This window comes from Falco biarmicus, chromosome 3, assembly GCF_023638135.1.
Source record: "Falco biarmicus isolate bFalBia1 chromosome 3, bFalBia1.pri, whole genome shotgun sequence".
In the NCBI taxonomy this organism is placed as follows: domain Eukaryota; kingdom Metazoa; phylum Chordata; class Aves; order Falconiformes; family Falconidae; genus Falco; species Falco biarmicus.
This window is the reverse complement of record NC_079290.1, coordinates 112,310,363-112,330,769: the sequence shown is the minus strand read 5'-3', so window position 1 is coordinate 112,330,769 and position 20,407 is coordinate 112,310,363. Positions and strand designations below refer to the sequence as shown.

At 44.5% G+C, this 20,407-nt stretch overlaps 2 protein-coding genes across 7 annotated transcripts; both read right to left on the bottom strand.

The window, feature by feature from the left end:
* Positions 1-286: 286 nt before the first annotated feature.
* On the bottom strand, positions 287-5,570 carry LOC130145659 (mannan-binding lectin serine protease 2-like). The gene is given in 9 exon segments (XM_056330802.1): positions 287-519; positions 522-695; positions 698-766; positions 2,009-2,024; positions 2,026-2,070; positions 2,072-2,097; positions 2,873-2,957; positions 4,655-4,800; positions 5,386-5,570. Coding segments are annotated over 7 exon segments (543 nt in total). The 5' UTR covers positions 2,895-2,957; positions 4,655-4,800; positions 5,386-5,570; the 3' UTR covers positions 287-328.
* A 3,052-nt stretch (positions 5,571-8,622) lies between these two features.
* Positions 8,623-15,087, bottom strand: LOC130145658 (mannan-binding lectin serine protease 2-like). Of its 6 annotated transcripts, none has more exons than XM_056330799.1 (6): positions 14,960-15,087; positions 14,448-14,667; positions 12,913-13,090; positions 12,551-12,682; positions 9,717-9,797; positions 8,625-9,240 (listed from the first exon to the last, which is right to left on the bottom strand). In XM_056330799.1, exons 1-5 carry the CDS (start codon positions 14,962-14,964, stop codon positions 9,739-9,741), a joined length of 594 nt encoding a protein of 197 aa, XP_056186774.1. In that variant the 5' UTR covers positions 14,965-15,087; the 3' UTR covers positions 8,625-9,240; positions 9,717-9,738. The 6 variants fall into 6 exon arrangements, with proteins under 6 accessions (XP_056186773.1, XP_056186774.1, XP_056186775.1 ...); XM_056330800.1 differs by having other exon boundaries at positions 8,755-8,842; XM_056330798.1 differs by having other exon boundaries at positions 8,623-9,797.
* Between the last annotated feature and the right edge of the window lie 5,320 nt (positions 15,088-20,407).

Here is a 20,407-nt window from a genome sequence, read left to right as displayed (position 1 = left end):
ATAACATGGTTTCTAATTTGTTTTGAGAATCTGTTGTCAGCTGACCATGTACATAAAAATCTGACTGTGAAAGCTTATTATATACTGTAAAACTGTGTTTTAGAAAAAACTTTTTGCAGCTGACAGCAGGAATTTCACGGCAAGGGCTGTACAGCTGGTGCTGTGGGGGTTCATCAGCGAGTGTACGCGAGGGCACAGTGTGAGGTACCTGGATGCTCTGCACGCTTTTGCTGGTTGTGTGTTCATCCAAAAGCTGTGGGTCTTACAAGAATCCACGTAGCTCTACTTAAAAGAAAACAATATACTTTATTAATGCAATTTTGTAAATCTAAAGGTCTTTTAACAGCTGCTGGGACAGTTCTTCCCACCCCAACACAACTACCCCCTCACTTGCTTTCACTGGAAATCTCTCTTCTTTCCCTGCTAAACAAATAGCTGTGATGTTGGTACTAAGTCTTACCAACGCAGTATCATTGTCTAAGTTGACAAGACCATTTTTGTAACCTTCATGAATAAATTTTTTTCTGCCTGGGCTGCTTCATAGCTAAATGAGCATTTATTCAAAATCTCTAATTTAATCCTCGAAGCTGAGGGGTTTCTTTGATCAACTACACCATGAGCAGCTGTTAGAACCCGGGTTTCACATGAAAGTGAACCACCTCCTACGAGCTCTGTAATTAACGTTACTTGCCAGGAAATTCTCCAGGCCTGGCTCGCCTTCCTCCATATATGTGCTCCACAGTTCCGCTTCGCTGCCTTCCACAAACTGCAAAACAAGGCAGCAATAACTGTTACACATTTTAAGATTTGGACACTGGATTATTATGCTTGTATGGATTAAATTAATTATTCTAAATGTAATTCCTAGATTGTTTTGGAGTGGCAAAATCACTTGCAAATGAGTATTTGATTTAGAGTACAATTTTCATTAGTACCACGTACATCCTTTGGAAAAGTTCTGTAATCAAGAAAGACAGTTTTGCTTTGGAATTTGGGCATGGAGAAGTAAGTGTATTTGTTCTGAATGTAGATTAAGGTAACTGGAATATATGGATATTCTAATCTAGAAAATAAGAGGAACAATTATGTTTTTACAGTGTAAGATGTTTCTCCCAAAACTCAGCCTTGGATCTTGAGTAATTTTGCAGCGTGACTAATTAAGCAGTCCAAGCATTAAAAATAAAAAATTAAAAAATGCCCAAGCCAGTACTCTGCAATAAGGGTGTTCAGTGGCTTTCTCCCCTCACAAATACTTCCTGTCAGAAACAATGCCAAGCAATTTAAAAGCAGCAATGATTTAGTTATTTATGAGACTGCGTTCTCCAAGAGAGAGCTGGAGTAAATGGAAGGTTCAGCTTTTTACTCTTCAAGGGGAACTGAACCAAGTTTCTGGCGTTCATCTGCAACAGGGAGCCTTGGGCAAGACTGAGGCCATCTTAACAGCTCCAGGGAGCGCCAGTGACACTGTATGGTTATGGTTACCGGAACCTTTTCGGTGGTGTTGGTGCTCTTCCCTGTTAAACAGCAGGTGCCGCACTTGCCATTTTGAAAATCAGAGTAACATAAAGGTGGTAATCTGATTTTGTAAATGAACATTCTACAGTGAAGTGGTTCTCCCTCATCAGCTTAAAGGTACTAAAAGAAAATCTGAATGCGCCGTGCTATCACAGCTGCTGCTTTACGTGAACAGTGGAATAGTGCAGCTGAGCAGCTCTGTTCAGAGCCTGCAGCTGTGGCTTGCAGCAGGCTGGTATTTAGGCAGAAGCGTCACAGAATGGAGCCTTGTTCCCTTCAGTGCAGGACACATGCCGGAGTTCTAACTCGGGTGCACGTTAAGCACGTTACTTCAAAGCAAGCGGTGTCCTTCAGTGCTGCACTACGTACAGTCTGCCTCACTCGCTCCTAACAAAGCGTGACCACGGACCAACAACTGCCAGCACCAGCTGCGAGCTTGCTCATGATTTTGCAATAACCGCTAATTCCAGCTGTTTGTACGTCCATGCATTACCTGGTTCACAGACGGGAAAGGGTCGTTTCTCCTTTGGAGCTTTTCCAGTACCCGTCATATCCATCCACTGCATATATATTTACCTGCATCTCACAGCAACCACAAAAATAAGAAAGTAAGTGAACAGGGCATCATTTAAAGCAACACACAAGTGACAGCCTACAGGTGCTGTTTTAGGTCTCCTTTGCATTTACTGCAGGCTTGTGGGAAGGTGACTCTGCATGACTTGCCCCATTCTGGCTCTTCACAGGATCTACTGCTACTACAAGAATGTGTTAAGCTCCCAGCCATTACTGCGTGACAGCTGGGGTACCCTTCTGTGTGCTTACCTGCACAGCAAATGCTGCTTCCCCGAGTTAACAGCCTGGTGGTGTGCTTCCAGAGGTCCTGCTGCCCTTCACGGGCAAGGCTGTGTAAGGCAGGGGTATTCGCTCTGCATGCCATCAGAATGCAGAACCACCAATTCTAACTTTAATAATTCTAATTCTAGACTACTAACGGACTAATTATGGATAAATTGTACCGGTACTTTAAGAGGACAGGTACTACATTTTTCTCCTACAATAACGTTGAGCAAATCTGCTGGGAGATTGTACACTATTTCTAAGGATGCTACCACTTTTTAAAAAAACTTTTTTCTTTTAAAATAACAAATCAGTTTTTATAGATTTTAAAATAATGGCAGAAATTGAAACATCTTCCAACTTACAAATACAAAATGCACTTTGACAAGAAATGGAATAGTTACCAAACAGAAGAAAATGTTTCCCATACTGCAACTTTTATCATTGTCTTTATAAAACCAATGTTTTAAATAAAAAGATTTACACAGACATTTTAAAATTTGCAAATCTAAATACTGACTTTTATTGATGCACTTTGCCATTGGTTTGTTCCAAGAGGCATCCTTCTGGCATTCTGCTACCAAAGACTTTACAACATTTTAATTCTGCAAGACACATGAACAGGAACAAAAGGTCAAATTAATTCCACATCAAACAGGGTTAATTACAGAAAAAAAAAACATGAGTTACATCTTTATTTGCTCATTCATAAGGGGAAAACAATAACCAGATTTTTATTTGCTTAAAGTGTACTGCTTTTCTGCACTACTTTCAGAGTGTGTAAAAAAACCTCTTACACCATCATCATATCTATCTAAAATTGGGTGCTAATAAAGGCCATGGTGTGTGGCTGTGAACGTGAGGGAGAGTTCCACAATCTGGAGGCTAATTTGTATGTGCTGTGTAGCAGTTCCAGCACTCACACCCGCCTTGTCACCAGCGATGATGGCGCACAGTGCTGGGCAGTGCATTCCAGGACCACCACAGATCGCAGCCTTTCTCCCTCCGTACACAGCCAGCCTTCCCGCTACTGGCACTGAACACCGACCCACACATCAGCTCAGTTATTCTGGGTTTCACACAAACAGCAAACATGTGCAGCTCTCCAGTCAGCCTATAAAATAACCGCTGAGGTGAGCCTGTGCCTTCCTAACCCCGATTTTAAAATTTTATTGTAAGCATACACAGACAAGAGTATCTTCTGAAACTGCCTGCTGGGAAGCAGGATGTCACTAAGAAACTGTGAAATGTGGCATTCAGCAGGAATGACCAAGTATTCCAGTTTTAACTTCCCTGTAGAGATGTAGTAACAAATGAAAGAACATTAAAAATTCTTGCTACACCGACCTTGTGAAATCTTTCATAAAATAATTCCTTTCTTCCAACATAATTACAAGCAAATCTTAAGCAGCAGTGTTCAGAGAGCATCAGTATGGCCATACATGCACACAGGCTTACACAGAAATGTAATTCTTTGGGGAGGACATCAGAGAAAGGACAGCTGCTAACAAATTCAGTGTACTGAATACAACTCAGCCACCGTCCGCGAGCAACAGAAATTGTTGACGAGAAAAGGCACCTACATGCTTAATCCCTGAGAAATGAAGTCCAACAGGGCTAGGCTGACAGCGCCCTGGCTCGCCCGCGTCAAGGAGCCTCTATCCAATGTCACAGGAGCCGCACAGCGGTGCCCCAGAACGTACCACGCTTGCACTGGTGCGCGGTAACCATGGGGTGGTGCTTCAGGACTGGGACATGGCAAACCCGCAGCGGATCGGGGAACCGCACATTCCCCTTAGGAGCTGGTTGTTACTTACTGCTAAAGGCTCTTAGGGAAAAGCTGCCCTTTCTCTGCCCTTTCCCTACACTGTTTCACTCACATGGACACAGATCTACAATTACTGGGAACAAAAGAAAAAACTGGCCAAGGTAAGCTGTCACATCGAAGGTGTGCAGCTGCTTGCACACAGCCAGGCTATGCTGACAAGACAACCCAGCGTGTCTGTTGCCCAAACACGCATCTCATAACTCTTGACAAGTTGGGAAAATTGTTCCCTAAAACAAGATCATATGCCTGGACGTGGGCTGAACTGTAAGATCAGCTGGAATTCTGGAGCTCTCTAAAACGTTTACTTCAGAAGTAGGCTAACTAGTAGCTACATTGTTTAACAGGTATGCTACTGAAAACCAAGCATGAAACCACTGTTCCAAAGCGCTGCTATCTGGTTGCTATTCAGGCCTGTCAGCATGAAGTTCTGGGAACAGTCGGGACCTGGGAACTGAACCACCATCTCCTACCCACCTGGTGCCATATACTTCATCTTCCACCCCAGTGTGTGCTCCTGAGTACCCGTTATGAAAGCAGGACCCACAACACCAGCCTGTGTCTCGGTTTTTGCAGGCAGTCTTTCCACAGAATGGGCCAAATCGCTTTTTGGGTGTTCTAACCTGAAAAAAAATGAGAGAAGGCAGTCAGTCTGTCTTTACTGCTTCCCCCATGAGGTTTATGGAAGAACAAACTGATTTTAATACAATGGCTCCCTGAATTTCAATGATCCTTTTTTACAATATTTAAAAACAGAGGCAGGTGGTTAGAGTGATGGTTCATCACTCCAGTAACTCACAGTGGACCTTCTCTCCAAGCATCCTAAGTGCTACGGAATTCCTGGGAAGCAATCACTGGGTCCATTTTATAGATAAGTAAACTGAAAGCAAAAGATTTAACTGACTCCCCTGGCATCACTGATCTATGATAAGGGCAGAGGTTGTGATGAAATCTATGAAGTCATTACACATGTGTGTGCTCGGCTTTGTTTTTGGTGAACTTCCCAAACGAGGAAGGTGTTGGAAGAAAGAAAAAAAGGAAAAAAAAAAGCAAAACTGAAGGGACAAGAAGAAGAAATAAAGGAGGAAAGATATAGGGAGACAAAACTGTAAATTAACATGGCAAAATACAGGCTGAGGAAGATGCAGTAAAAGAACAGGGCCTGTCTCGCAAAAGCTGTGATAAAATGCAATAAACCTCATCTCTACCTTAAGGCGAGGACATCACAAGAGCACAACACTCCTGGCTGCGTGTCCACATTAAAGGTCTCCATGAATTCCAGCATGATCAGGAAGGCATTCTCTACCCGGACAGGTGGAGGGGTGAAGCACTGGATAGTCAGCACTGGTGATTTCTTCAGTTCTTTCTGTAACAACCTGGCTCAGACAGTGGGCTAGCAAAAAACACACCACAACAGAAAATGATGATCATAATTATATGAACTCAGTTCACCCATACTAGGTAAGCGTAGCAGATCTTTTTCTACACTAGTCTATCCCTTCGAGAAAGTTTCAGAGCCACAGTATCTACCCACCTATGCCATGAAGCTAGTCTCACACGTTTCACTAGGGGACATTTGTCACTGCTGAGAAAATTGCCCTCCTTCTCTCTGTGGCGGTGGGACCAGGGCACGATGTTACCCAGCCCTCCTGCCTCAGAAGTGGCGCAGGGAAGGACACTGGGAAACGCCACTTAAGATGGTCACAAGCCTGGAGGTCAGAAATAAGTGTGATAGCTGGAAGCTCATCAGAAACATTCTGAGGTGTTAAATTTGCAGCTTGTTTGCTGCACCAGAGTGCATAGTGGCAGGATAGCTATCAGCTCCTCAATTCCAGAAGCCTCTGAATGCAGCTTTCTTTTTAATGCCTCTGTTGCCAGACATTTAGAATGTAATTGTATTCTCTGAGCAAAACCAGCTGTGCCTCTTGCCGACACAATTGGAGCCACAAATGCTCCCTGCTGAAGAGAAGCAAGAAGGAACAGCCACAAGTGCCCCGAGGATCTCTGCTTGTTGACAGCATCTGATCACTGTGAAGTGGTGCTTTGATCAGCTGGGAACAAAGGCTTTATGATGTGCTGCAAAAGCTGTATGAGCAATCCTTTAATTGATGAGGAATGCTGGACTGGCTGATAACACCAGCATATTTTTGCACCACTGCGACACTGAATTAATTGTAAGAGGGAAATTGTTTGACTTTGAATTATATCCTCAAACACACCATGCTAACCTCCACCAACAAAAATGCCATCATCCAGTCATTAATTCCAGATTATCACCTAAAACAGACCACATAGTTTAAGATTGCCATTTTAATGGAATGGAAGTTGTGAATGAGAAAATGAACATTATTATCCCTTAACTAACCATGGATTTCATAAGCCAAGATTCTAGGCTCCTTTTACTTCAGAGAATGAAACTTGCTTCCACCTTACACCTATGCAATAGCCCCACTTGCTGCTACAGGAGGTATTTGGATACAAGTGTTTACTTGGAAAGGAAAGCAGGAACCGGTAAAAGGATAATATTTTTATTTCATGTTTGTGTGGCTCTTAGCACAACTGCAATACCACAACACAAGGAATGATGCACTTGGGTACCAAGTGTTTCTTTTAGCACAAGCTGTAATTTCAGAACAATCTTTCTCTGTCCGTCTCCCCAGAAAGTTATGAGCAGCTGCTTTTATTTGATGCAAACCTATCCATCACCCCAGTGACTGAGCATCTCTGTTTGTTCCACTCTGAATTCATTGTCCTAGGTTTTCAAACATAGCTGACAAATACACAGAGTAGAACAGTTAATAAACACCTAGAAATGCCTATTCTGTTAAAACTGAGCACTCTCCTAATTTTCAAATGCTGTCTGGAATGCCCCTCTTGGTCCAAAGAAGCTGAGAAAGCTCGACTAATTCACCTGGAGGTTCTGTCTGCCTCTGAATCCAGCCTAACAGCACACCACTTTGCACCAACAGAAATCAGCTGAGCTACAACAGGAATTAGATCTTTTCCTTTCATGCTATAGTTGCAGAGGATGATCAGCAAGCATGTTTTTTCCTTAATTGTTATTACCTCATTCTTCCCAGCTAAGTGCACGTTTCTGTAATTCCACTGATTGTGCCTCAAACTACAGAAACATTTGATGGCTATGTAGGAATAAAATGTCTTCCAGCACGCTCTCCTGAGCTGCTGCAGGTGCTGCTTAAAATACTGCCAGTGACACAGAGTTCACTGCCTCTCCCCAGGCTTTAAGGTCCCACTATAATGCTTCCCTCCACCTGCTGCAAGCCAGGCTAGGAAACACCCCAAAACCTACTTCACAGGCAGCAATATACTGCTCACTGCTATATAAGTGAAAAAAAAAAAAATCTGCTTCTCTTAAAAACTGAAATTTCCTTACACTGCTAGTTATCTGTCCCAGCTCTACAGCCCCTACAGGAGTAGTCTGGAGGCAATTATAGGAAGAGAGGAATGAAAACATGAAATCCTTGGGTGTGAAAAAGACTCAGCAGGAAGTCTTACTAAGCATACAAGCCACAATATAATGAGTACTATCTTTACACCTCTAACTCCCTGATGAAATCATTAGGAAGTTAGAATCTCAAATCTTCTGCTAGCTCTGCATCAGAATCCTTTCGTATTACCTACAAAACCATTTTTCCCTGGGCTCAGCCCCTCCTTCAGGATATCACAAGTCTGCGCTTTCAGTCTGACAAGCTAAAATGTGCTCTCTGTCAAATTAGCAGCTTGGTTTTGTCTTAGATACTGAATGGAAGCCTTAACGCCCCTATCTGTAAATGGCGCTTAGGGACACGGTTTAGTGGTGGATTGGCAGTGTTAGGTTAACGGCTGGGCTCATGATCTTAAAGGTCTTTTCCAAACAAAATGGCTCTTTGACTCTATGGGATCTACTGTGTAAACAAGGGATACTCAGGTTGGTAAGGTTACATCCTCTCTTACAGGAGCCTCAGAGTTAGAAGACAGCAACACTTTGGCTTCTATTTACTGTAATGATCACATTATCTCCTTTCCTTCCTTAAAGTATGTTTAAAGGAATGTTATTAGACTAAAGCTCAGCATAAAAACATGTAAGAGAGAAAAGGTGGAGAAAAGACCACTGTGCAGTAACACATGCACACAACGCATATACACACGCGGAGACAGCCAACTGCTTATGACCAAACACTGTAGTTTCTGAAGGCCATTTGTAATAAAAGGGTAAAGGGACACATGATGAAATTAAAGGCTGAAAAACACAAACCTGATACAAAAACAGCATTAAGAAATACCATATAATTAATCTATGCAACATGCTGTCACGTGGAATTTAAGGCAAACTTTTATATGCTTGTGCCCTAAGTTCAGCTTAAGCTAAGTAGCATACAGACAACCCCAGATCTATTGCCCAGGATTATGCTTCTGCATGGGAGTATACTTTAAAAATCACTTACTGAACTGTATCGTCCACTGAAGCACAAGATGCTGGCCAGTACCAAAGGCAGGAGACTCCACCGATGGCTCCTCAGCCCGGATACATTCTAGCAATGCTCTTCTAGAATTGTTCTGAGCTGCCCAGATGCTGGTCCAGAAGCTCTTTCAGGGTAGGGAATTCTCTGTGTTCTTGTAGCCAAAAAGCATCTCGCCTCTGCACAGAGCTGGGATCCCCACATGCTGTTACAGTACAAATAAGAACAGTGCCCCATTAATATCCCAGAAATTCAGAAAACTGGCCTTCACCTTGTTTTGAAGGACTAAAGAAGGAAGACAGAGACTAACAGTTCTTCATACTTCATTACATCTGTCTCCTTTAAAGTGAGTTTCCTAATTTTGATGTGAGATTTTCATAACACAGTTTGGAAAAATGTGAGTCAGCACCAATAAACTTTCTTGACTTGTGCTCACCTGAGTAGCTGAAACTAGCTGACTCAACAGAAGATACTCTGCTAGTCCAAAGGAATTTGCAGCTTGAAGATTAAAAAGCTTACACTGGACCTTACTTTTTTCCTCATATCTCCTGGACGTGGCCACTGGGAGCTCCCTTTGTCAGGACAGTATTTTTTTCCATAAGTCTGCAAGCAAGAAAGTCATAAACTAGCCAGCACAAAAAAGATCAAATAATTTTTTAACATCTGTCATCAGAAATGCTGTCCCTTGACTTCTCAGTCCAAGCTTTAGAGCTGTCCAGAGAGTGCTCAATTATGCTTAGGCTGTACTTTTATTAGAATCATAGCAAGCTCTTTGCCAGGGGATTGAACTCTGAAAAATGACCCCCTCAAAACTTGCAAGCCCATTGTCAGTGGCTCATTAGGCCTCCAATGAAAGGTGGGTCATAAATGCTATCACCTAGCCATGACAAAATTTCAAGTGCTTTTGCTCATAGTTCACTCTGACCACGGAACAGCTTCTGAACAGGATTAAATACAGCAGAAGTAAGCCTTGGTAACTGCTTGCCCAGCCACTCTACCCCCAGATCAGTTCTCCGCAGCATCCACCTTCTATGACACTTACTAAGCATCTTCCCAGTAAGTCAAGGCAGTGATGTTACCTCTTGTTTTGCAGATGGATGTTCAAAGCTGGTATGAAGTGACTTGCCCAAGGTAACACAGAAGTCTGCAAATGCATTGACCTGAAAGGAGTCAAGTGGCTCATCTAAAAGACTCTCCATCCCCTCCCATGGTTACGTGGAAAAGGGTCCCTCCTCCATTTACTCCAGGCACTAAAGAGTGGACATGGGGTTGGAGAAACTGAGCCTCGTAAATTACCATTAAAAGCAACTCCTGCTAAATTGCAGAAACAAGGAAATGCTGGTCGACTAATGCTCCCTTAATCCCTCAAACTTTTTAAATAAAGACCTGTTTTATCTTCAGCAGTTCACCTACAGCTGCTCAGCTCTGACTTGTTAACCTCTTGCAATAATCATCATGTTGGGGAGCTCTAGTCACTGACAAGTACGGAGCACAGTATTTCTCCATATGTTTTAAGAAGATAGTCCCTGCCTAAAGAGGGTACAGTCTAAAGGACAACAAATGGATATAATGTGGAGCAGCGAGAGGCACTGTAAGGGACTGAGAGTGTCAATTAAGCCACAAGCCACTGTGCTGAAGAACAGCATTCCTTGTGTTGCATCTGTCACGTTGAAGGCACCGCTGCCGTCCTTTGTATGAAAGCAAGACACCTAAACTGCCCTGGCGACATTCATATTACTTTACCAAACCCCTGGAACTCTGAAGCTTTGCTCACCAGAATGCACTGCAGCTATAATGCTAAGTTCCCAATGGGAGATACAGCCAGAGTCACAAAATTTGGGTCAAAAAAAATTCAAACCTTTTCAAAGAGTGAATGAGCTTTGAATATAAATAGTTTCAATCTACAAGTCTGGGTGCAGTCAAGAGCAAATCTGAAAGGAATATCAGGGAACAAATGGGTGGTTCTGGTCTTGTTGCCTGACCTCCCATAGTTCTGAAAACTGCAACAAGAGCTGGACAAGAAATTCAAGTCTTCAGGTAGCTGCGATGCTCAGAGGCCTTTCACAATGGCTTCTCTTTTACCAGCTCCTGCCTGATCTACCTTCTTTTTTGCCTAGTAACACATGGGAACTGCAAGAAAATGAATGCCCCAGAGGCTGTCATCAGCTTTCAACAAGGAACAGCCTCTTTATTGTCTGCAGGAGGCAGATCTGAAAGGCAAGGAACCAAGACATACAAGTCACCAAGCAAGAAAAGCCTGCAGCCCTTGGGTGGACTGCAACAGGCAGGTCAGGAGGGAGGGCAAACCAGCTCTTCCCAGCACATCTGTCTCCATCTCTGCCTAAGCGAGCAGAAGCTTAATTATCTCACGCTGGAAAATAGAGAAAAAAAGAGCCTGTCAGTATCAGCCTGCTCAGACAGAAGCACAAAAATCAAAGGGGCAGCTTTTGCCCTCATCTCATGGAGGCGACCTGCAGAGACCTTTGCTTTGCAGCCCAGCCCAGTGGCTGGAGCATCTTCAGTGCCTGAATCTAAAGGCCTCTGAAATGTGAACAGCTGCACCACAGTAATCCCCAGTGCCCACATCTCCAGCCATCAGGGTAGCCCAGCCCTTCAATATTGCTGATAAGCTCCCTCTGCTAGAGTTATGTTCAAGGAGGGGAGCATAACTGTGCACACATGAATGGTCAATGCAAAGCTGCTAGTCTGCACAGTTATTCATTTTGCACCTTCACATTAAGACCAGGGACAAGCTTTATAGCATAAGTAAATCCATATGCTTGTGCTAAAAGCCGTTGCTTTTGGAAGGGGAGGCTGAAAGAATAGGTCTGTTCCAATACACTGGAGATATGAGGAATCCTGAATTAGACCCAGGCAGCCGTGGCTGGAGAGAATTTTTAACAGAATGGAGTTGGGAAGCTAAATGCCAAGGCAGCCTTAAGCACGGTAAGTTAGATCCAGTCCTGCATTTCAGCACCAGGGAGATCAAACCAACTATCTTCCCACCTATGACAAAACACTTAGTGAGCAGTGTGTGTGCTGTTTTTTTTTCAGACAGGATTCAGCTCCAGGTGGGCAAAGTTGCACCCACCAAGGATGAATCTGACACCACGTGTGGGCACATGTTTCACTCCAAAGCGAATCCTGAGGTGCTGATCAGTGTGCTGATTCAGACAGACGCTTTGCTGCCTGAAATAAGCTTTCCCTAGCTGTGAAGTGAGAAGCAGAGCTGAGCAGAAGCCAACTAGGTAAACCTCACGCTGTATGCCCTTCTGAACAAAAGATCTGTGCCTGGCCTTGTCTCCCATGTAACGAGTGGATCACTGTATCTGGTGTCAGCAATATGTGGACCATGCTGCTTCTTGGCCTGTGTCCTTCTAGGGACGGTAAGCAAACTGTTTCTCCGTGAGACTTCACACTCTATTGTTAGTTTTTCCAATGTATCTACTAACTTGGGTCCGGAATACCCTGTATCTCAGTACCCTGGAAGCAAGATACAGTTTTGCAAGGCTGGCTGCACTGGCAGCCATGAAGACTGGAAGTGTCTGTGGAAGTTCAAGCCCAGTTTCTTGCTTCTCTGTGCAGCCCGTCTAAAGCTGAACCCAGGTGCGTGCTGTGCCTAAGAAGTAACCAAAACCAACTGGCAACGTACCACTTTACTGCACACAGTACTGCTGTCCCTAACAGCAGCAATTAGCCCACAGCCCCTCTGCAAACCCTGGTTTGTGTAGAGCACAGTCTGCTCACAGCCCTGACTAACCCCCGGTACCTTCTTCCAGCTGTACCAGGCACGTAGGGAATACTGAAAACAACGATGGAAAACCCACAGCTTTCACCTCAATGCTAGTATCAAGACTGGGTTTAAGCAGATGTTGTAGGTAGGGAAGTATCTCCTGGTCTAGCAAGAACTCACCTGTGCATGTCCTCTTGTTTTCATGCAGTGTGTAGTCAGTCCGACAGCTGCAATAGTAGCCCCCCACATAGTTGTGACAGTGATGATTGCAGAGGGGTTCACCGTCAAACAGCTGTTTGCACTCATCAATATCTAATGGGTGAAGCACAGAATTAGGCAACCAACACCCTTCAACAACATTGTCTCAGTCTGAGCCACTCTATGTTTGCCTTTGCCTGCTGTGCCCTTTGGCATCTGCCTCCGTACGATGAGACTGCCTTCTCCCACCTAACGCCAGCAGCCACAGCGTATGAGAGCGGAGGGAAGCACCAACGCCACCACGGCTGCATCTCTTCTACCTACAAGAAGGACTGGTCTCTTACCTTCAGCAGCATAAAAGGCCTCAAAGCCTGTGAATAGTTTCTCATTGGAGTAATCAGACCGAAACACTACCATGAGGTTGTTGTCAACGGAGACGTATGTCTTGTTGCCCGGAGCCTCCTCCGTGTCCGTACTATCCTTTCCACACAGCGTAGCCAAGGTCCTCCCACCAGAGCTCAGCTGTGAAATGGGCAAATGTACCAGATGAGCACAGGGCTTTGCTCTTCCCAACCTGCTGCCACAGCTTGGAAAGCATGTGTTTAACGGTGTGAGAAAGGAGGCTTGCATGCTCTCAAAAGGTGCTTCTGGAGGTCAGTCCAAATCCAGATCCAGATAAGATTTCCCTTATTTTGTGTGACTTAAGCCCATAATTTTGTCTCCCTTTTTCCTTTCAGAGGCCCATATAAAGCTGTGATACCAGCCTGGGCTACCAGCACAATGCTTTCTTTATAATGCTCTTGTTAACTTGGTGCTTTCAGCGACAGTCAGATCTTGGTAAAACCAGAGACAACTGGGGTAAAAACGTTTCATACACTGACAAATCCAAAGGTATAGTAAGAGATCTCTTTAAACTAGTGACTCGCTCTGTGATTAATTTATTCCACTTCTGGCTCCTCATTTATCTCATGTTTTTAGTACAAGAGAAATGTTCTCATACATGAGGTTCATGTTGTACATGGTAGTGATAGTACCGTGTACTACAGACCTACCAGAAATGAGTACTCTGTCCTGCCCAAAGGGAAATTACATGAGGAACAACATGGATTTGGGGAATGGGAGCAACTTGCCCTATAAAAGAATGGAAATGAGATCTTCCTAAATGGCAACAAGGCTGCCCGATCTAAGTACTGCTGATGCACTGGTTCTGCATACTCCCTGTGACACAGCTTCCTCTTTAACGTGTGTCAGGTCCATGCAAACGACAGAAAGAGGGCAGAGGCAGCATGGCCTCAAACCGTGACAGGGCTGCCCGGATTAGAGCACATGCCAGCAGCACATGGAGTACAAATCTTTCAGGGACACCACTTATCACTCAAAGGCTTCCAGTATCTTTGTTTCTTTTCCTGAGGTTGCTTCTCACATTAGCCAGCAAACACACCATTGCAAGTGTTGCAAGTGCATGTTTAGACAAGCTGACAGTATCTTGTTTAGACTATCGGTTACACTTTAAGGTCTCTCATACTCTGTGTAAAGCAGTACTTGTCAATTTAAAACACATACTGTAACTTCAGCAAAACGAAGCTCAAATGTTGTTTTGGGCAAAATTTCAAGCCTTTTGCTTCACAAGAGGGGAATCAGAATTTTCTGCGCAGAAACAACTCCAGTTTCAGATGTTCCAACCCAACAACCAGTTCTATTTCCTGGTCCCGTGGGCCTCAATAAACACATAATTTAGAAATCAGCTGAGCCTGAACTTTACTAGCAGACTAGAATCAAGTGCAATCACAGTTACGTTGGGCCCTGCGTGTGTCCAGAATCACATATACACAGTTTTTAACAACCTAGCCTGCTACACATTGCCCTGCCCTACACATACCTTCACATAATCGTATTCACACAGGTAGGACAGCTCCAGATTGAAATGGGTGAAGTAGATACGGACAGAATATCCCTTGGGGACAGTAATATTCCAGATCCTCTCCTTGTGATTTGGGTAGACATTTGGGAAGTTGGGGGATGTGATCCTCCCATACATTTTCTGCAGCACAATGCTACTGCTTACTCCACTGTAAAGCACAGATAGCAAGACAAACAGCCTGTGTCAAAGGAACAGAGATTAATGGAGAAAGAGTGAGCACCAACTCAGATCATATCCCAAAACCCACACGTCCCAGTTGCTATTCTCGACACAAATCAGTTATCTCAGCGCTAGAGGAAATCCTCATGTCCAACACCCTTCTCATTCAAAACCAGAAGAAATCGGGAGGTATCAGTGGAGTCATACTGTAGTAACAGCTAAACAAGATGAGGATCACCCTCGTGCCTTCTCAGGCCTGCAGAAAACCAAGTGGCCAGAGGAGCTGGGGAGGTCCCTGCGACTGCACTCACCTCATATCGTCTTGCTCTCCTGTCTGAGCCTGCTCAGCTCTGAGCCCTGGGGAAGGAATCTCTTCTGATGTATTTGCATTTGGGGGTGGATGTATTTATTGTGTGCGCTCTGCTGTGTTTGTCTGGATGTTGAACTCTGATGTTTATCTCCCTTCCACCCCCTTCAGCCTCCCGAGTTCTGGGAACAGCAATCACTAGAAACCAGGCTTGTTTTCAGCCCATGAGGCCTCAGTCAATGACAAGGAGAGGCAGACAGAGATGGAGTGGATGGATTAGGAATGCTGCAGGCTCTTGGAGGGAGCCGTAGTATCATAGCTCTGCAGGAAGGCAGGCAGTGGGAGGAGGTACAGAGTGGCTCCAGACAGTGTCTGCATGGGGGAGTGAGGGAGGCTGGGCAATGCTCTTTCTCTCTAACCAACTGATCTACAATTGCTATTAATGCAAATGACATATTACTGGAAGTACAGTTTTTTCCATTGTCAGAGCAGGAAGGTGATGAAAACAAAATAATGGGGCACATTACAGGATTTCAGAGCAGCAAGTGAGTCTGGCTAGATGGTTCTGTGTAATGGGGCAGGAATACTCAGGCAACACAACACCACAGCACAGAAGTTCCAGAGATGCAAAGTCTCCCAGTTCCCAGCTGCATAGTTTAATCCAGTACAAGCTTGTGTTGACCAAAACCTGCTCCATACCTTGTTCATACGTATAGATTGCTTTTTATTCTGTCCATCCTGGAACACCCACAAGGTGAAACGATACTTAATAAATTTCTGTCTTTTGAACCTGGCTTGCTACAGAAACAAGACAAAAATCCTCTGTGCTCACATCTGCCTGTGTAACCTAGCTTACTAACTTTAAAAGCCCAACAGTCAATTTCTACCAAATCTGGCAGAAAAGAAGCAGTTCCAAGGGTATCAGTGCAACGGAGACAGACAGTTGAATGAAAATGAACTCCTATTACCAGGGATTCTCTTGAGGAAAAGCCGGAAAAATTAACTCAAATTTCTTTTAAACATTCGTGGATCCACACAGGGGTTTCACTCTGCTGTCAGACCCCAGGGAATCCACCTGAGAAAGCCAATGCTACAGGACATAAAGCTTTATTAATTCCACTGCTTGCAGACTGCTTCTTTCCAAGTCAGCCTTTAGGTTTCCCACAAAACTCCTATTCCAGTGCATACAGAGACAGGCCTAAATTTACAGAGAGCGAAAAGCCAGCTATCTTAACGCTGAACCTAGGTCCCACCTTTTCCCTGACAAAAATGGACAGAGGGCAGGGAACCTGATTTGCAGCAGGGAACAGACTACTGCACTGCACATACAGGAAATCTATACCGAGATATCCTGTAATTAAATGGACACCTTTTGATACTCATTTTTGAACAGCCAAAAAATCATTACCCCAGGCAGTGAAGCTGGTGCTGGCAGGAAAGCAGGAGTTATTATATGAACAAAACTAAAGCCAATAAACCATCCAGCAGCAGGCTGCAAACAGAAAACACCATTTAATAAAAGTGAAGGAGAAACCAGCAGCAGTAATAATTACTTGCATAGCAGCAGCACCTACAAGCATTGTTAATGGAGAAGAACCCAGAGGGGACTAGCTTTTCCCATGGCCCACTAGCTGCTAAAAAGATCCTATCAACACATGCAAGATGTGGACTTTACACTGGTTAGAAAAGAGAAAAGAGAAAGAAAATTTTGCAAAAAAAATAATTAAAATCAACCTGTGCCTAACTGAGCTGGTGCCTGGTTCCCACAGACACAAATACTTCCAGAAGCATCCCACATCAGGCTTCCTGCTCAGTTTAGTAGCAAAGGCATGGAGAGTCAATTCTAATCCTAGGTCTGAAAAGTTTCTCACAGCTCCAGAATTTGATGAGTCCCCTGAAGCTGATGGTTCCTGCTTAGCACTGAAGTACAAAAGCTGGCTTAATAAATTGTAATCCTGGAGACTGAGAAACTGAATGCTAGGCGCACATATTGGCTTTCCTCTGGCATGGTCTGTGGAGAGTAAAAACTGCTGTGATTTTAGTCCTTAGCAACCTGATACGAAGACCAAAAACATTGTCCCTGTTTCTTTGCCCAGAAACCTTCCACATCCAAAAAGGCTGCTGGGCATCAGCTAGCCAGGTGCAGCAGTATCTTGAGAACAGTGTGACAGCTCAGCTCAGGCCCCACAGATGCTCCTCTTGCCCACAGTTTCCCTTCCCTCTGCACAGCACTAAGTCAGCCTGAAGACTGAGTGGACTTCATCCATGTCACTGCAGTTTCCAGTGCTCTTTAAATTGCCAAGTTACTGACCCAGTTTAGGAAGCTTGGGTGTTATCTGAAATGACAGATGCCTCTTGAGAAGTCTGCCCAGCTGTCTTCTTGTGCCCCTGTCTCTTTCCATGCTTGAGGGCTGGGGTAGCATAAAGGCAAACCCTCATTTTCAAGAGAAACACCAACATGTGTTAAAGCCAAGTTCAGAGAAAGTATTTCCCCTTGAAAAGAAATTTAAAAAATCTTTTGTGGAATGGAGGAATATGGAATGACGCAGAGATACTAGAGAGCCCTCATGTTCTTCCTCAGACTGTGTAGTCTCTCAAAATATGCTTTTACTACTCGACACTGAGGTCTCTCAAGGAAAGGTTTCAAATCCCTCCTGTAGCAACAGCAAGTGCAGACAGCTAAGCCAGGCACATGAATAAAACAGCAAGAGTAGAGCTGCTCAGCCAACACAGTGCCCCTCAGGCTGGTACCGCTAAGATCTAGAGACCTGATCTCCACTTTCCCTGCAAAACCAGACAGCAGCAGGAACCAGCTGAAAAGATGAGAAGGCTGGAAACCAGCTGTGCAGCTAGGGCCTTCATCAAACTTGTGTGAGATCCAGGCTAGGTCCCAGGGTAGCTCTTCAGTTCAGATTTCCCTCTGACCCCAAGTTTTGAAATTGAAAAAAAGTCACCTGAGGTAAATTCTGTTAAAACTACGCTCCTACAGAAAGAGCTTCAGCTGTGACAGACTTGTAAAAATGAAGTCAACCCAGCCCCATATCCACTTAATCAAAAAAATTCTGGACAGCTCTATTCTCAAATGGACCATGCAAAACCACACACTGCCTCAGAAAATCGTCTTGTGCCAGGGGAGAAAACCATCCTGGGTCTTTGAAAGGCAGCTCCTGCATTCTGACAGCAATTCCATGAAAAGCACTGCAATGACTGATCACAGTCAGGACCAGATGTTTCAGGTGCAATGAACAGGACAGCAAGCATCTGAGTGTGCCTCCAGATCCAAAACACAGGTTCAGTGCCAAAGCAAGAGGCTGATTAATGAATGGAGGAAAAGCACGGACAGGCTTTCCTGGCTTCTGAGACAGTGCAGTCACCTTACATAGCAGTGGGTATCCTTGTGTCACAAACCAGGAGAGCAAATGAGCATAATAGTTGCTTGCTGTGATCCCTGAAGACATTGCTCCCCACTGCCCCTTATTTCTCAAATGCCAGCTGCCTCTGCAGAGCCCTAAGAGATTTCTTGGATGCTTGTTGTTCCATGGCTAAATCCAGTCCTCCTGCATTGAGGGGTTCAGAGGACTGGGGGGAGTAAATGCAACAGCAGAAAAGGCGTTCTGTTTCCCTATTACAAATCAAATAGCATGACTGACATCAAAAGACAAGCACACAGACGGAACAAGCAGAGCATGGAGTGGGGCATGGGGAAGAGCCTGGCTGCTGTGAAACAGGAAAAAAAAATCTTTCTAGGAGAAAAAAAGCAGACAGAGAAGGCTCATGCAACGGGGCAAGACACTTTCTTCTGGGGCATGCTTCCCTCCTTCCCATGCTGTCTACTGCTACCTCATTGTTTTATATTGTTTGCAAAGATGGAGTCCAGCTGCTACAGAGTGCTAAAGCAGATTTCTCCAGGAGCAAAAAAAATTACTGGACTTGTCCTCTCTTGCACTAACTGACTTCCAAAGGACAGCCAACGCAATTCTATAGTGTCGTCCTCATCTGAAAGCACTCTGATCTGAGCTCAGATTGTCTAGAAAGATCAACAAAAAATCTGGGGTAAAGATACTGGTTGACAGTTTTGCTTCTTTGGCATGAACAGAGCTCTCAAAACCAAGGGTAACTATCATCTGCATGGGGCTGGTCTCAGACTGTGAAACACGACCTCTCCAGGAGCACCACAAAGCTCAGAGTGCAAAGTACATGTCTGTGAATGTGTCTCTGTGTGTGCACATGCATGTATTAGAAACTATGCATACACAATTTATACATTATGTATGTATACACACTCAAAATGGTAATGTTTAAATACCTGTACAACTTCTGTTCAACTACACAGCTGCAGAATCCAAAGGCAGGTAATTTTCATGTATGCCAGCCCACTTCAGCCACCGCATGGATGGATGTGTATGTATTCACGCACCTGACTATGCAAATTCCAGGGCAAACCCCTGCACTCTACACACTCATCCCCTTGGGAAGGGAATATGACAGCACGCAAGTAAGAGATGCTGGTCACATTGCTCTGCCTTCTCCTGGAAGAGCTCCAACTCTACCATGGGGAAGGCAGCGTAAGAACTGCACAGGTCAGGTTCTCTTCCCCTCCCCATCTCCCCAGTGCCATTAACCTGAGTCTCAAAGCTACCGTCTTGCTCCCGCCCACATCCTTGGTAGCTGCAGCATGTCTGCTGGGCTGGCTCCAAGTCTGTGACTTCACCGGAGCAGCTGTTTGTGCTGGGATGTGAATTTGGTTACAATTCAGATAGAGCTAGAGCCAAAGCTATGAAATCCACCGCTGTCTTCTCTCCAAGCAAAGATGCTATGCACATTACAGGCACAGCCAACATACTTTCCTTCAGTAAGCCTGCCTCCGAACTACTAAGAGGAACAAAGGGGATGGGTGTATAACACATGTCTAACATGTATCTCTTGTCCAACATTAAGTCTCACGCAGGGAAGGCAGACTGGGGGCAACAACAAAGAAAAGCAAGAAAAATGCATCAAATCTCTGTACTAGGTGACCCAAAGACCAACCAAGAATGAGCCCATCAAGAGCTCCCTATTGTGAATAGAGTGAGGCTAACCAAAATCCTCCCCTGCACCTATCGCAGCCTCATTCAGCAAGCAGCTTGGCCCTGCAAAGCAAGTAAGAGACTTTTCAGCTCCCAGAACAGTACCCAGGTATGACAATCTCATTTAGAGAGAGTTGCTTGTGGTTTACACACGTGTCACAATGACTGGAAGGCCTGGAAAGTCACTTGCCAGCTTAGAAAAGGCTATTAGCATGTGCCATTTCCTCCAGTGCACAGGCTCCAACAAGAGGATCCACTTGAGCAGTAGCCTGTCTCCAAAATCATTCTCTGTCAAGGGAGAACTGAAAAGCAAGCTTGGCAGAAGAACTATATCCATCTCCTGCTGGAGCTTCCATATAATCCCCCACTGTTACACCCTTTCTTAA

Excerpts from the sequence above, each read along its gene's own strand:
- LOC130145658 (XM_056330796.1), bottom strand. Across the intron at positions 13,091-14,447 it reads GTGAATACGATTATGTGAAG|CTGAGCTCTGGTGGGAGGAC; the intron begins GTATGTGTAGGG and ends CCCATTTCACAG. Across the intron at positions 12,683-12,912 it reads GGCCTTTTATGCTGCTGAAG|ATATTGATGAGTGCAAACAG; the intron begins GTAAGAGACCAG and ends TTCACCCATTAG.